The sequence below is a fragment of the Melospiza georgiana genome, chromosome 17 (assembly GCF_028018845.1).
Source record: "Melospiza georgiana isolate bMelGeo1 chromosome 17, bMelGeo1.pri, whole genome shotgun sequence".
In the NCBI taxonomy this organism is placed as follows: Eukaryota; Metazoa; Chordata; class Aves; order Passeriformes; family Passerellidae; genus Melospiza; species Melospiza georgiana.
The window spans coordinates 258044-272308 of record NC_080446.1 but is presented as its reverse complement, the minus strand read 5'-3'; the positions used below and the strand labels follow the sequence as shown (position 1 = coordinate 272308).

The window sequence follows — 14265 nt, the reverse complement described above, 5'->3', positions numbered from 1 at the left end:
TGAAAACTCTTTGGTTGTCTCAGACGAGTTCTCAATGCGGAGGTGTCAATCCAGAAATGACTATGGTATGTGGCACTAATTGGCCCCCTTGCTAATATTCTTGCCTGAGAAGATAAAGGACCTGAAAAGGGCTAACTTGCCTCTTATCCTTCCTGGTCAGGGCTGGGTCACCTGCCTGATGGGGACAAGAAGAGGGAAAAGGAGAAAGCAGTTTCTGGGAGAGCTTGTATCCCAGTGGCCTGGTAGATACTCTGTGGCTAACAGTCATCAATCTTCCATGATGTCAGTCTCTTCCTCAGCTAGAGCCACACTGTGTTTACTAAAAGAAAAGTAATTAAAAAAAAATAGAAATACTTTCCCTCACATTTTGAAAGAAAAGTCCCTTTATGAGTTCTGTAAGAAAGTAAGAACTCTGTGATGAATGTATGTCAAAACTCCTGGGGACCAAACATCCTTTCTTTGAAAGCCAAAGCCAATACCACCAAGATGAAGACTGAAACAGAGTTTCTTGCTTTCTAGCCACAGTGGGTTAAATATGAATTTGCCCTACCTGTGCCTACACTTGGTCCTGACCCAGACCCATGTGTACCTGTTGAAGAAACAGCTTTGCAGGGAGGGGCTGTGATGGGGCATCTTGTGGGGATGCATTCTATTTTGCTATGGATTTCTTCTTGTATATAGGCTGATAAAGATCACACACTAGTTGAAACTTCCTGGATAGGAAATAAAAGTTTTAAGAAAAAGCAAAGAGGAATTAAGTTTTTAATCTGCCTCAGTCAGTGAAATAATAGCATAACACTAGGAGTTGTTCAGCTCAGAAAATATCAGTGACTGTTATAAAGTGTAATTGATTCTGATTGTCAAAGGTAGTGAATTCATAGCAAATAAGTTGTGTCCCATTCAAGACTTATTTGATAGTTGCTAGCATTAAATTACCAGAGCAGACACAAATGTCTCAGACATGAGAACACTTAAGGGAAAACACAGCCAGATTTTATTTATGCTGACCAGGAAAATGCAGCTCTCCAAGCAAGGGAAAAAAGAGATAGATTTAAAAATAGCGTAACCTTCAAATTAAGTGTTTGCTCTCCCTTTGCTCCTGAACTTCAGTTATGGCTCCTGAAATAGCTCTTTTGTATTCATGGGGATTGGATCTTGCTTGATCTAATTCCCAGGGCAAACAGATACTATTGTATTCTAGTTGATGAGAAGAGTCTTAGACCAAAGCTAGCCTACTTTCCTCTTTTACTTTGTTTTTGGCAAGAGTTTATGAACATCTAGATTATCTGGTAACTTTGATATGACCATGTCTAGTGTAAGTATTTAATGTAGCTAAGTGGTGGGTTTGATAAAGCTAGTATGCACAAGGTAATTCAGACTCGATTGTGTTTGAAAGTAAACTGAAGTAGTAAGGTAAGGCACATATTTTAAATACTGTAACAACTTAATAACATATATGTGTGTTCTTCTTCAGAGCAATAAAATCTGGCATGGAGTTGATTTGAGTTACTTAATTTGGAATAATACACTAGAATATCTCCAACTACTGATCCACTATAAGCTTTGCAGTAATTTCCAATGAAATATATCATCCTGCAACACATGACCTTATGTTTTCTCATGCTCTGATGAAGCTGTTTGGGTTTTTTAAACTAACATATGATGGAGACATAACAATGATCCAGATGATGGTGGCCAATACGTTTCAATTTTATTTGTAGTTTCCCATTTTTTGTGACACAAACATTGCAGCTTTGAAGTGCCTGACTGTAAACAGGTTTTTGGATGGGTTTTTCAGTTTGGGGATTTTTTCTGGGGAGAAGGGGGAGAGGGTGGGATCTTTTTTTGTGGGTGGGGTTTGTTGGGGTTTTTTTGATTGGGGTTGGGGGCTTGAGTTTTACAATTTTTGTTGCTTTTTCTCTGTCTAGTTTGCAAGCCTTTTGTGTGGTTTGAAGGATGCAACTCAAACTTAGCTATGGCACTTCATAATCTCTGCACAAATAGAGAAATAGCAGTATTAGTATTTGTGCCCCAGTGCAGTTCTTGTCTGCTTCAGACAACATACAAGAAAATTAGTGTTGAATTTGTCAGTCAGTAAATGAGTTCCTATAACTGAGAAAGGGGCTTGGACTAGACTGGAGCAAAATAAAACTGTTGGCTGTGATGGGCATTGTTTTTTGGGAAGAAGGAAGGTAGCAGAGATGAAGGACACACAGCACGAGTGGGTGGCTGTCTGTCTCTGCCCCGAGATGTGTGGGATGGTTCTGAGGCAGCCCGCGCTTTTGAAGAATGAGTCTGGACTGTTCGCTTTTTTGGTCTTCAGGTTGTTTATTATTTCCTATCTACAAAATTTTCTTTTTGCCCAGCTGAGATCTGCTCAGCAAGGCAGCCACAGGCACTCTGACCGCCCCTGAGGCAGTGTCATCTTTTTTTACTACAAACTACGTATAACATATTTACTTTTAATTTCCAATACCTATCACCTATGTTAGACAGTGCGCTTCTATTCTAAACCAATCCCCAAGTGCTAACATCACAGCAGAAAATGGAGAACAGGAGGAAGAAGAAGGACTAGACATGCCCTGATTCCTCCATCTTGTCCCCATAACCCCCATTCCAAAAGATCCTAAAACCTACATTTTCACCCTGTGAACATCTTGTTTTTATACCATTCAAACCTGTGTGGCTTTCACATCCCCATGCCAAGCTGGCAATTCGTTGGAAGGATCAAAATCAAGCCACCAGGTGTTCCGGGCAGAATGCCAGGGTCTCCGAGTCCCCCGACGGGAACATCGGCAACTCTGGACATCCGGAGGGATGTGCTGATTTCCCACAGAGAACTTGCCGAGCAGATCTTCTAGCATGGGGTTTGGGTGAAGGCAGCTCTGTCTCACTTGTTCTAATTGTGGGACTCTATTAACTAATCTCAACTCTACTGCTTAAGAGTAGAAGCAGCTGTTGTGTAAACCAGTCTCTGAACAAAAATAGTCTTTTCCCCTTAATAAAGAGCATTTCTGTCAGCAAGAAGCAAACCCTGGGGCAGTGGTAATCATGAGTTAATCACACCATCGTGTGGGGATTAGGCACAGTCACTTCTGTCTCCCTCTGGCACAGGAGGAATACACAGCACATGACAGCCGCACCCTGCTGCTCTTGGGAGCCCAGAGCCCACAGGGCTTGGACCTTGCCTGAGGTCTGGTCTGTTGAAGATTTGCTCAAACTCCAGCCAGAAATGCACATTCCACCCTAATCCTTTAAAAATATCTGAGGGCATACAAACTCCATGGGCAATTAGGACAGTAATTATGTATTGCTTCATGTGGAGAAGAGTTTTTCTGGCCCTGGGAGGGGCAGAAAAACCTGTATGCAGAGAGGAGTCACCAGAGTCAGAATCCCCTGGAAAGGAGAGCCCAGCAGTGAGGCATACACAGGCCTTCATGAATCACTGCCTGCACTTGGAAAAGGAAAGATGGGAAGCCACTGGTGGGAATACAGAACAGGATGAAGGAAGCTTACCTTATTGCTTCCCTCACCTCTCCATTCCTCTTGTAGCTGTTCCAGAAACAGAATCTTCTATTTGGCCGTAATTGAATATAATTGTCTTTGGAGGATTGGCTTTTTCTCCCCCCCTTCCCTCCTCCAAGAAAAGTTGTGTTGCTCTTAGGTTCATGACATTGTGTGGTTGAAATCCAATTCTATGTAGCATAATATTAAAAATTGTCTATTCCCTAAAGAGCTCTAAGGAGCACTGTCAATTTATAAATCATACTTTTGTCTTCCACACATATATAAAATCACAAATAACTGCTGATATTTATAAAACCAGAAACATTTTTATTGCATTTTAAGTTAGCATATGTTGTAGGTTTAGTGGCATGTTGAAGCTAATCTATTTTATCTGATCCACCATTGCTTGTCAAGTGTTTACCCTGTAGAGACATTGACATAAAGTAAAAGTTTTAACAGAACACAGAATAAAAAACAATATTGTGATTTGCAGGCACACAGAGGAAGTCTGATGTATCATTTATTTTATGCTTAGTAAAGGCAGATGTTACGAGCTGTAAAATACAAGTATAAAACTGCCAGGAACATATATGTTTACAGAAAGGTGGTTTGGGTTTTTGTTGCCTTTTTTTTTCTTTTTTTAGCACATTTGGAGCTGAACTGTTGATTAACTTAACTTTTTGAACTGATAAAGGAGTGTGTTGTCTCTTGTTATCTCTGTGAAGCTCTGTTGCTCAGCAGGCCAGCGAGGGTTGCAGCTCTGAGCTCTGAGGCCATGGTCGGTGTGTGCCAGAGCAGGGCAGCCTGGCAGCAGGGATCTGCACCAGCCAGTGCACAGTGTCAGCAGCCCATGGACAAAGTCCATGTTAGGCCATGCCCGAGTGTCCTCAGGGGAGTAAAGGTAGGAGGAAGGAATTTCTCAAATAAAGGAATGTGTAACTTTCAGCTGTGAAGTGTATTTGCTGTCAGTTTGAAGTACACAGTCAATATTGTGCAATGAGGGAGGACATGGGGAAGGATGTCAGAGACTTCTTAAAAAAAAAAAGAAAAAAAGAAAAGTGTCTTTTATTAATTATTTTAAGAAACTCCTGACAAGAAGTAGTTCTCTCTAACTGGCAGCAGCCTTATTTCCTGACCCTATTAGCACACAAGTTGCAGTACAGGAGATAGCAATTCCAGACAACGATGTCTGTGGGCTTTGTGGAGGATAAGGGTTACCCAGGTATTGCCATACTGGGCTGTCTTTCAGCTGTCTTTGAAAATGTTGTCAAATGCTCTTAGAGTTTACACATCATAAATGTGTCACTAAAAGAAATAAGTACCCAGAGCTCTCTCCCTGTGTTTCAGAAGTGCTGAGCTCTGCTCTTTTGGGAAAAAGGGCAGTGTCAAGATAGCACGGCTTTGCCTTGGACAGCTTCAGACAGGGCTGTGGAGGGGCAGTGCCAGTCCCAGCCAGCACCCTCCCTGCTGGTCCCAGCCTTCTCTCCTGCTCCCAGGGTGTGACTGGAATGGGGAAGATGCTGTTTGTTGCAGCAGGGCGTGCTGTGAATGAAGCGGTCTTTCTCTGTGTTTTGGGGATATTTCTGAATGGGATGTTTAGACAGTGCTAGTGTGTACATACCTGTTCCCAGTGCAGTATGGGTGACACTGCAGCTGCAGAACTTCACTGATTTTTAGTGAGAGTAATCTGTTTTGCAATCACAGAGGCTAGGGTCACCAAAGTGTAACACCTGTCTCCTGCCTTTGCTTTTTGCACATTTACTTTTCTTGCCTCACTTTCAGCAAAAGTAAAGACTTCCACAGGGAATTTCATTTTGATATCAACTGACATTTGTAGCAGTAAGCCTCCTTTTCCTGTGCATCTTTTACTCTGTAAATCACAGATGGGTGGAAGCAGTCTAGCTCCAGATCACAGTACTGGGCAGGCTCTCTGGCTGTATTCAAATTCATTCTTGTGTCTCGTGCAGAATGATGCAATTCAGCAGCACAGGACTTTTAAACAACCAAATAATACATTGGGGCAAAAGATAGTGAGGAAGTTAAGTATTTCAGTCTTAAACACCATATTATGTATGAAGGTTAAATTACCAGCCATATTTTAGATTTCTTTAATGTATTCTTATTCAAATGTGGCTGACTATGAAATACTATTGGTCTAAAAAAAATGATTAATTGTGAGTTGACAGTGGTTGCCCCTTTTGCCAAATACTGTCAGGTTCTGAGTTTTGCCTCTGCTGTTTTTCAGTGGACAGGGCTTAACTGGGCTGTTATGCTTTGACACAAGTGAAGCAGAGACTCTTATGGACTACTTCAGAGCCCAGGTGTTGTTTGTCTTGATGTCAGGACACATGCCCCAGCCTTCTAAACATACAAAGTAAACATATCTGACACAGCAAAACATACTTGAGCTCTGTTAATGTAGCTCTCTTAATATTTAACATGAGCAATTGCCTCATTTATTTAACAGCATAACATAACATTTAACATTCATATTAACCCTGTACACATGAAGAATAGAGAACAGCATCTGCAGTAAAATGCCTCCAAATTCTCTTTAGTTTTGCAATGGTTCTGGCATTTTCTTGTAGGATTGCTTGCTAATGCTCAGACCTTTCCATGAACCACTTCTCAGTTTCCATGTTTTCTCTTTTTTTTTTTTTTTTAATAAGGAATTAGCTAAGAGGACTCCCTCCAAGCATCCTGATCACCCAGCTGTCCAGAATGCATTGCAGGCAATGAAGACAGTCTGTACAAATATCAACGAGACCAAGAGACAGATGGAGAAACTGGAAGCTCTTGAACAGTTGCAGTCCCACATCGAAGGATGGGAGGTAGGATGCAGGACCAGCAAGCTCCCTGGAGGCTGTTCACTGCGTGGTTTAATGACTCATGTTGCGCACAGGGATTTCTGTTTCTTTTGTGATGTGTAAACACTCTTGAAGGTGTGGGCAGCATCACACAGAGGAATTTGGAATTTAAAGTGTATTTGTGTGTGCAGGCTGGTGCTAAATTGTAGCAGAACAAGAAGATTATGAAAGAAAGGAAGGTGTTAGAGCTAGATTGGAGCTGACATTTCTGATGGGTAGATCTCACTTGAAAGGCAAATAGATCTGGGTGAAATCCTTATGAGTGCATCAGTTATTTCAGTTTAATGGCAGATAAAATAAGGGCGTGTTAGTAAAAGATGTACATTGTGCACTCATAAAGGAAAGTTAATTTCTTTTTTATGTTTCAGGGGTCAAATCTGACAGATATTTGCACACAGCTCTTGCTGCAAGGGACTTTGTTAAAAATATCAGCAGGAAACATCCAGGAGAGAATGTTCTTTCTATTTGATAATCTCCTGGTCTATTGCAAGAGGAAATCAAGGTGAGTCTCTCTGTATACCCTTCGGAAGACTTGTAGGTGGAAGCTGTGATCATTTACTGATCATTCACTGTATTCTCTGTTGCTTCTGTGGGACTGTCACAGGTGGAAATTTCCTCTGTTCATGGCTAGTTCTATCATTTAGGCAATAGGAGAGAGAAATCACTATGTGGTAGGATAAATATCCCAGGCAGTATCAGAGCGCCCCTTTGAGAAGTGTACAGACCAAAGAGGAATTAAAACAGTGCAGCTAAAGCTCAGGGTGAGTTCTTACAGACAGAAAGCTTCCGAGGGCAGCTGCATCTCCAGGAATAATGTGAAGGTGCCAGCTTATATTGTGAAGTTATGCTAAGCATAAGAGGGTGATGTGGAAAATGCTAAAAAGCCAAGATAGGGGAAAGTGGAAGACTAAGCAAACATAAAATAGTTGCAGGGCCCAGGGGAGTGGGAAAGAGATAAAGATTTGGCTGTTGCTGTCAGTATTTACAGCCCATGTGCTCTGTTTGTTGTCCTTCTTTCCTATCCTGGTAATTTTTTTTTGCATCATCCCATCTGATAAACCTTAAGTATTGTTCAAACCTGCTGCTTGTAATTAAAATAGCATTGGCAGAGTAGAAGGCAACTTGCTTCAGCAGCAATTATATGGTATTTCTGTTCCTGAGCTTTTCACCTTCACAGCCCCAGTCTCATTCTCATGTCTTGGTCTGTTCTGAATTTACAGTGCATTTTCTGCACTCCCTTCTTTTCTACCTCCCTTTCCTGTAATACAATCCTCCTGCTTCAAGTTATACTTTCTTACTGGTGATGGCCAAATAGAACAGCCAACCCAATCAGATATTTTGTAAAACCAGTATTCTCTCCAAATAAAATTCTAATTTCTCAAAATTTGTGTCTTTTTATCTTTTTTTTTTCTTCTTCTTTCTTGCTCCCCCCCCCCCCCCCCCCCCCCGGGAAATTTTGAAACCATTAAGCTGTGAAAGCTAATTTCAGTAATGTTCAGATTTTTTTGTGTTTTTATAATTTATAATACTGAATTTATACAACCTAAATACAAATTATTAGGTGATGCCTACATTCAAAATTAGATGAGATATAGATGTTTAAACTTTAAAAAATTGCACCATTAAATCTAAAAGACTTAAAATACTTAAAATGTTATCTACCTGAAGCATTCTGACTCTGAAATGATGCATAGGAGAGGAAACACTTCACTTGGACCCTTTACCAGGTTTACCAGAGTCCAAAATTCTGTATGAAACAGAGTTCAGAAATGTATGTGTTTTTTAACAGAAACCATTCATTTAAAAAGCCCAGTTAATTTGATACTAATCTTCTACTACTTCAGAGCTCTTAGAAGCTGTTTTTCTAGCCAGTTTGTAGTTGAGGTTAGCCTAACTCCAGCACTGTCCAGACAGTTTTCCTGGAACACTAAGATTTTGAAAACAAAATGTTTCTAGTGCCCTTTAAGCAGAAGTTTCTTTTTATACAGGAGACATTACCAAGCTCCTCTGTAGTTTGGCTTAATTTTGGAGGAACCTGCTATAACATTTGGATTTCTCGAGGGGTTGGTATTGTTTACCTTTGTCTGACAATGTAACTCAAACTGATGGGATGTTGAGAATCCGATTTCCACTAAAAAGCATAATATTTCATTAAGTCTGCTGGAAGTTGCCTAATGTACAAGATATATTTTGATCACTGAGCTGCCTTAATTTTGGATATTTCTGCTGTCTTGCTGCAATTTATAATTAGTCTACAATGGAAATGAGTGTCTTTTCCTTTGTGTTGGTGTGTCCATTTGGCCAGCTGCTCTCAAATAATTAACATGTTGGTGGGACACACCTTAAAAAATACTGAAACCCCATTAAGAAACTGTCTCTGTCTGTTCCTAATTTGAGATTAAGCGACTTAGTTTTCATCTCATTGTGTTGTGCTAACTTGTAGAAAGCAGTGGAGTATTTCTTGATTTAAGAATGCAGTCAGAATTCAGGGCTTAGTCTTTGATAAGTAGTCAATAATGCAGCATGCCAATCTGGACATCATATTTTTTCACAATAACATAAATTAGGAGTAGGATTGTCAAACCCAGTGTAAGATGTGTTTAGAATCAGAACTAGATCTGTGATTTTAGTTCTGCAATAGCTCCTTTTGCAGAAATGTAGGGAAGTCTGTCAAACTGATGACATAGATTTTCAGAGCTGAGTATTGTTTTTTAGTTTTAGCAGGATTGTAGACTGCTGTATAAATTGAATCCTGATGTCAGGAACAGTGTGTTTCATGTAGGGAAATAGGCTGAACAGTTGAAGGCTTTCCCTAGGGCTTCCAGGACAGGTTTTCTTTTGACTTGAGGAGTCGTCTTTAGGAAAGGATCCAAGAGCTTCAAGATCACAGTCCCTGTCAGTCTGATTGGATGTAAATACGTAGTCATCACCAAATGTCTGTTTCTAAAGGTAGTTGTAAAAGAAAAAAATGTTCTGAAAAAATGGGTGATTCTAACCTCACCTCAATTTTACCATAGAAATACCATAGGTATTTCCCTCTAACAAGAAATTTTTTCCTCAGCTGATTTTTACTGCAATACTTTTTGAATCCTACGAAGTACTGGCAAATTGCCGCAGCAGAGCCTTCACTGACTGGAATTTGGACATCTGCCATCTCTTAATGACCATTTATTACCAGTTGTGTTTTGGCTTGCGTAGCAGGGTTATTCTTGGATAGTAAAACACAACAGGTGTTACTTGGATAGTTTTAAACCCATTTTAGCCATAAAAAAGAGAACATAACTTGTCGCAGACATCTTTTTGTGAAAATCCTTTCTTAAGATTTTTCCTGCTGAAGCTGAGAAGTTTCAGCAACAAAATGTAAACAATGATTATCTGCTGCTGTGGAATGCAACAGGTCGATCTGTGATTGGCCCATTTTGAATGTTTATAATTAATGACCAGTCAAGAACCGAGCTATCTCAAACAGAGTCCGAGAGAACTGCCTTTTGTTATCATTTTTTTCTATTCTATTCTTAGCTAGCTTCTGAGAGGAAACCTTTGCTTCTATTCTTTTTAGTATTGTAATAATGTAATATATATATGTATATAATAAAATAATAAATCAAGCCTTCTGAACATAGAGTCAACATTCTTATCTCTTGCCTCATCCAAGAACCCCTGTGAACACTGTCACGATGACTGGTAATGAAAAGTGCTTTCCTGAATTCAACAGAGACACTATAAAGCTTATGGATGATGTAAATTTGGGTGCAAAATTGCCCCAGCAGAATTTTCCCTACAAAAGCATGTAACACACGTGCCAGTGGCCTCTTTACATTGTTTGTTTCATATTTGAAGTTTGGTGCATTCCACAAAATGATCACAGCTTTAGGCAAACAGAGGAGTCAAATGTAATGTAGTCAGTGATGCTGCAGTTGTCATCCCAAGGCCATGTGCTGTTCATGGACATGTATTTCAGTCAGTCATCAAGAAGGTACATCTTGAAGCTACCCCCATCTTCACATAATCTGGAAAAACAAGCTTGTTATTGCTATACTAACACTGGTACACACCTATTTTGGAAATCTGAATGAGTATTCCAATTATTTAACATCAGAGGTATGGTCAGATACCACCAGTCACTATATTGAAATCCTGCTGTAATAGTCATATCTCAGATTGATTTATTCATATATATGTTAGACCATTTGCTTATGTGTTATAACAGTTTTCATCCTAATTGCAGAGTTACTGGGAAAAAAGCATCTAAAAGGACAAAGTCAATCAACGGGTCCCTTTATATCTTCAGGGGCCGAATAAATACAGAAGTCATGGAAGTAGAGAATGTGGAAGATGGAACAGGTAAGTTACTAAATATTGTCTTTTAAGAACACAGGAAGTTCAGCTCTTGTGTTGGAAGGTAGTGCAAAAGTACTTGTCTACCTCTTTTAGCAAAATCTGAATTTATGGAACTTGTAGCACCGTCGTTATAGGACCAACTTATGTGTTTGAAAGACTGGAAATGCTTTCAGGCACTAGTCCTTCCTTCTGAAATAACCTTATTAAGAGTATGTTTTCCCAAAGTTTATCTATTTTTGGTCCCAATCCAAGTTAATTTAATAAAAGTTACTTCTGTCTTCTTTTCGTCCTTTTTTTTTTTTTACAATGTAAGCCATTACAGCTAAAATAACATAATTTATGGCTCTTCTTCTCATTTAGAATGCTACTAAATATTAGTGTTAGTATTCAAATTAGTAGCATGGAATGTGACCATGAGCAAAATACGGGAATGACAGTTCTGTTAGGATTCTTGTATCCTGACACAGCCAGGAAGACCGGGTGGGATTCTGATTCCATCCATAAAGGCCACACCACCACTGCCCCTATTGTAATAAGCCAGGAATTAGTGTTATGTCCTTTAAACAGTTGATACATAAAGAGTTTCCATGTTGTGGGACAGAAATCCTTACAGTGCAGGAAGATAGTGTATCCCCAGAAAATTCAGAACAAATACCATGAACAAACATCATAGACTCTTCCACTGATGGCCTTGTATTTAAAAGACTTTAGTTCTTCTGAGGTGAAATCAGCAAGTGTCACACTTGGGACTGAAGCATTCAGTCAGTTTGAACAGCCTGTTGATACTTGTACTTCCAGAGTGGTAAGTACAGCTGATTCCATGGGCAGTCAGTAAGGAACACCTCAGGAATCAAGGTCTTCAAAGAAGATTATTTTACTGAAGGTGTCCCACACTGGTTTGGTTTAAGGAGCAGGCTTCCTGCTCACTGTGTGCTTTGTGCTTGGACTTTTTGCAGCAGATTACCACAGCAATGGCTACACGGTGACAAATGGCTGGAAGATTCACAACACAGCCAAAAACAAGTGGTTTGTCTGTATGGCCAAGACTGCCGAGGATAAACAGAAGTGGCTGGATGCTATAATCAAGGAAAGGGAGCAGAGGGAGAGTAAGTGGATGATGTATTTTGTACTGCACTGAATGATCTTGTAGGACAAATGTAGGACAAATGTGCATATACACAGAAAGAAAGAAAGAAAAAAGGATACACATTTTCTTCCACGGAGAAAATGAAAATCTGTCCTTAATGTTTTCCAAAAGCTAGGAAACAGCTCTGAGGTCACAGAAGGTTCTTGATTCATTGCAGTATCTTACCATAAAGCAGTTAGGATAAACTTCTCTTCCTAAAAAATGTACAGCTCTCCATTTCTCTAGCTTTACAGTGATCACTTAAATTCTGCCTAATGTCGATCTCCACTAAAATTAGGCATGGCCACTTCAGGCTGCCTGTTCTCAAGCTAGTCTTGGAGGTGTCTAAAATCTGTGTCTCTTTTGGACTCCAGAGTTGCCCAGATTTGCAAGTTCTAGAGTAACATATCCAGAAAATGACATGTTCAGGCTAGAACACATAAAGCATCTACAGCACCAAAACAGTTTTTGCGAATGCTGTCCTCCTAAAGCGATTTGCAAATCTAAAGAGAACCCCCCTCCCCTGCTGCTCACACTGGTGAATCAGCCAGCCCACGGGGGGGATTTCTGTGTGGCAGTGCATGTGGCTGGGTCATGTCCAGCTTTTCATCCACCTGCACCTATAAGTGTTTCTCTCCAGGGCTGCTTTCAATTCATTCTCCCAGCCTGTATTTGTGCTTGGGATTGCCCTGACCCATGCTCATCTTGCTTTGGACTTTCTTCATGTTCTGTAAACCATTCTGTTTTGTGTGGTATGATATAACCATAAGTTTAAAGCTGCTTTTTAAAATGTGGAAGAAAAGCTGCATCTTAGTGGTACTAAACTTAACAATGACTGTTTTGTACACAGATAAAAAAAATATGTAATTTCCCCTTTAAATGGAAAATAAGTCAATAAAATTTTTGTGTTTCTGCAATTTTTTGCTGTTTGGCCTCAGCTTTTGACTTCAAGGAAACATTTTGTTTGATCTTAAAGATCTGAAGGAGTTTCTGCTTTCTATTCCAGGTTTGAAACTGGGAATGGAGAGGGATGCATATGTCATGATTGCAGAGAAAGGAGAGAAGCTGTACCAAATGATGATGAGCAAGAAAGTGAACCTTATCAAAGATAGGAGAAGAAAATTAAGTACTGTTCCCAAGTGCTTTCTTGGCAAGTAAGTGGTATTTGAATTGAAAAGGTCTTTCACATCAGTTAATGGACTCTAGAATTTCTGGGAATGTCATTGTGACACAGATCAGATGTGCTTTGATGCAGCTTAATTACAAGGACCATAAGCCCCATTACAGTCATGATTTATTAAAAAATAATAATTGATTTTTATTTCACACCATACCCAGGCTGAATAGTGTGGCAGCTCACTCTGTTTTACAGTAAGTCATAATAGCTACTTCAGATCATCAGAAGGAGTAAGAAAACTACCTTAAACTCCCACAAGCTCCAGGCTGTGGGTGGCCTAACCTGGACTCTCTTTGGTATACAAGCAAATGCTTTCCAGGTGATACTTAAATCCAGTGAACTGTCCAAGCCTCAGGATTGTATATAGAAGTTTCTTGTTTGTCAGTGTAGCAGGCACCAATGAAATTTTGTGCATCATATGACCTGATATGTTTGTTAGAAGTGTAGGGCTTCATTGGCTGGAAAAAACCTCTTTGATTCAGCTAGATATTACAAAATAATGACAAACTAATTCTGAAGGATGACATGCGAGGAAGCAGAAGAGACTCTGTGGACATCTTGGGTCCATAAGATGAGGATTTGCATTATCCTTATAGATACAGCTGTGTCATCTTTCCTTTTGTGTGCACACTGTCAGTGAGCTTAGGGCAATGATGGGAAGAGGCTAAATCTTCTACAGAGCATTTCCTCCAGGAATGTAGGAAATGAAGCCACTGGGTAGAGGTACCATTCCTTACAACAGTTTTCACACTTGCTCCAAGGAAAGTCTCCTGTGATTGGCTGATGACTCACAGAGGCAAGTGCCTGCTGCCACTTGGAACTAAGTTTGTGTGTTCTGCTCCCCTTTGCAGCGAGTTTGTATCCTGGCTCACTGAAATTGGAGAGATAAGCAAACCAGAGGAAGGGGTCAACCTGGGACAGGCACTCTTGGAAAATGGAATCATTCATCATGGTGAGTGTGCCATATCATAAAAAGAAACCAGATTTCCAGATTTCAGTAATGCCCTGGAAATAAGGGTAGAAAACTTAGTGAAACTGTTCACATGATGTTGAAATGCTTTTTGCTGCCATACCCATCACATCCTCAAAATGTTTAGGGCTTTTTGGGATTAATTTCCTGCCACCAGCATGCTTCTGCTTTTGGAGTCGCAGGGTTTTGTGCAACTGGAAAAATGGCTGTAAGTGCTATGAATGCTATTGTGGGAATTTGCAACATCTTGTTCAAAACTCATTGAGAAAGGTCAGAT

At 40.0% G+C, this 14265-nt stretch overlaps 1 protein-coding gene across 2 annotated transcripts in view; it reads left to right on the top strand.

Moving 5' to 3' along the window:
• PREX1 (phosphatidylinositol-3,4,5-trisphosphate dependent Rac exchange factor 1) overlaps positions 1-14265 on the top strand; it is a 117599-nt gene that overhangs the window by 60426 nt on the left and 42908 nt on the right. For both annotated transcript variants that reach the window (XM_058036047.1, XM_058036048.1), the window contains exons 6-11: positions 6177-6338; positions 6743-6876; positions 10603-10718; positions 11672-11821; positions 12848-12995; positions 13870-13970. In XM_058036047.1, coding sequence (XP_057892030.1) covers positions 6177-6338; positions 6743-6876; positions 10603-10718; positions 11672-11821; positions 12848-12995; positions 13870-13970 — 811 coding nt within the window. The remainder of the gene's footprint in view (positions 1-6176; positions 6339-6742; positions 6877-10602; positions 10719-11671; positions 11822-12847; positions 12996-13869; positions 13971-14265) is intronic.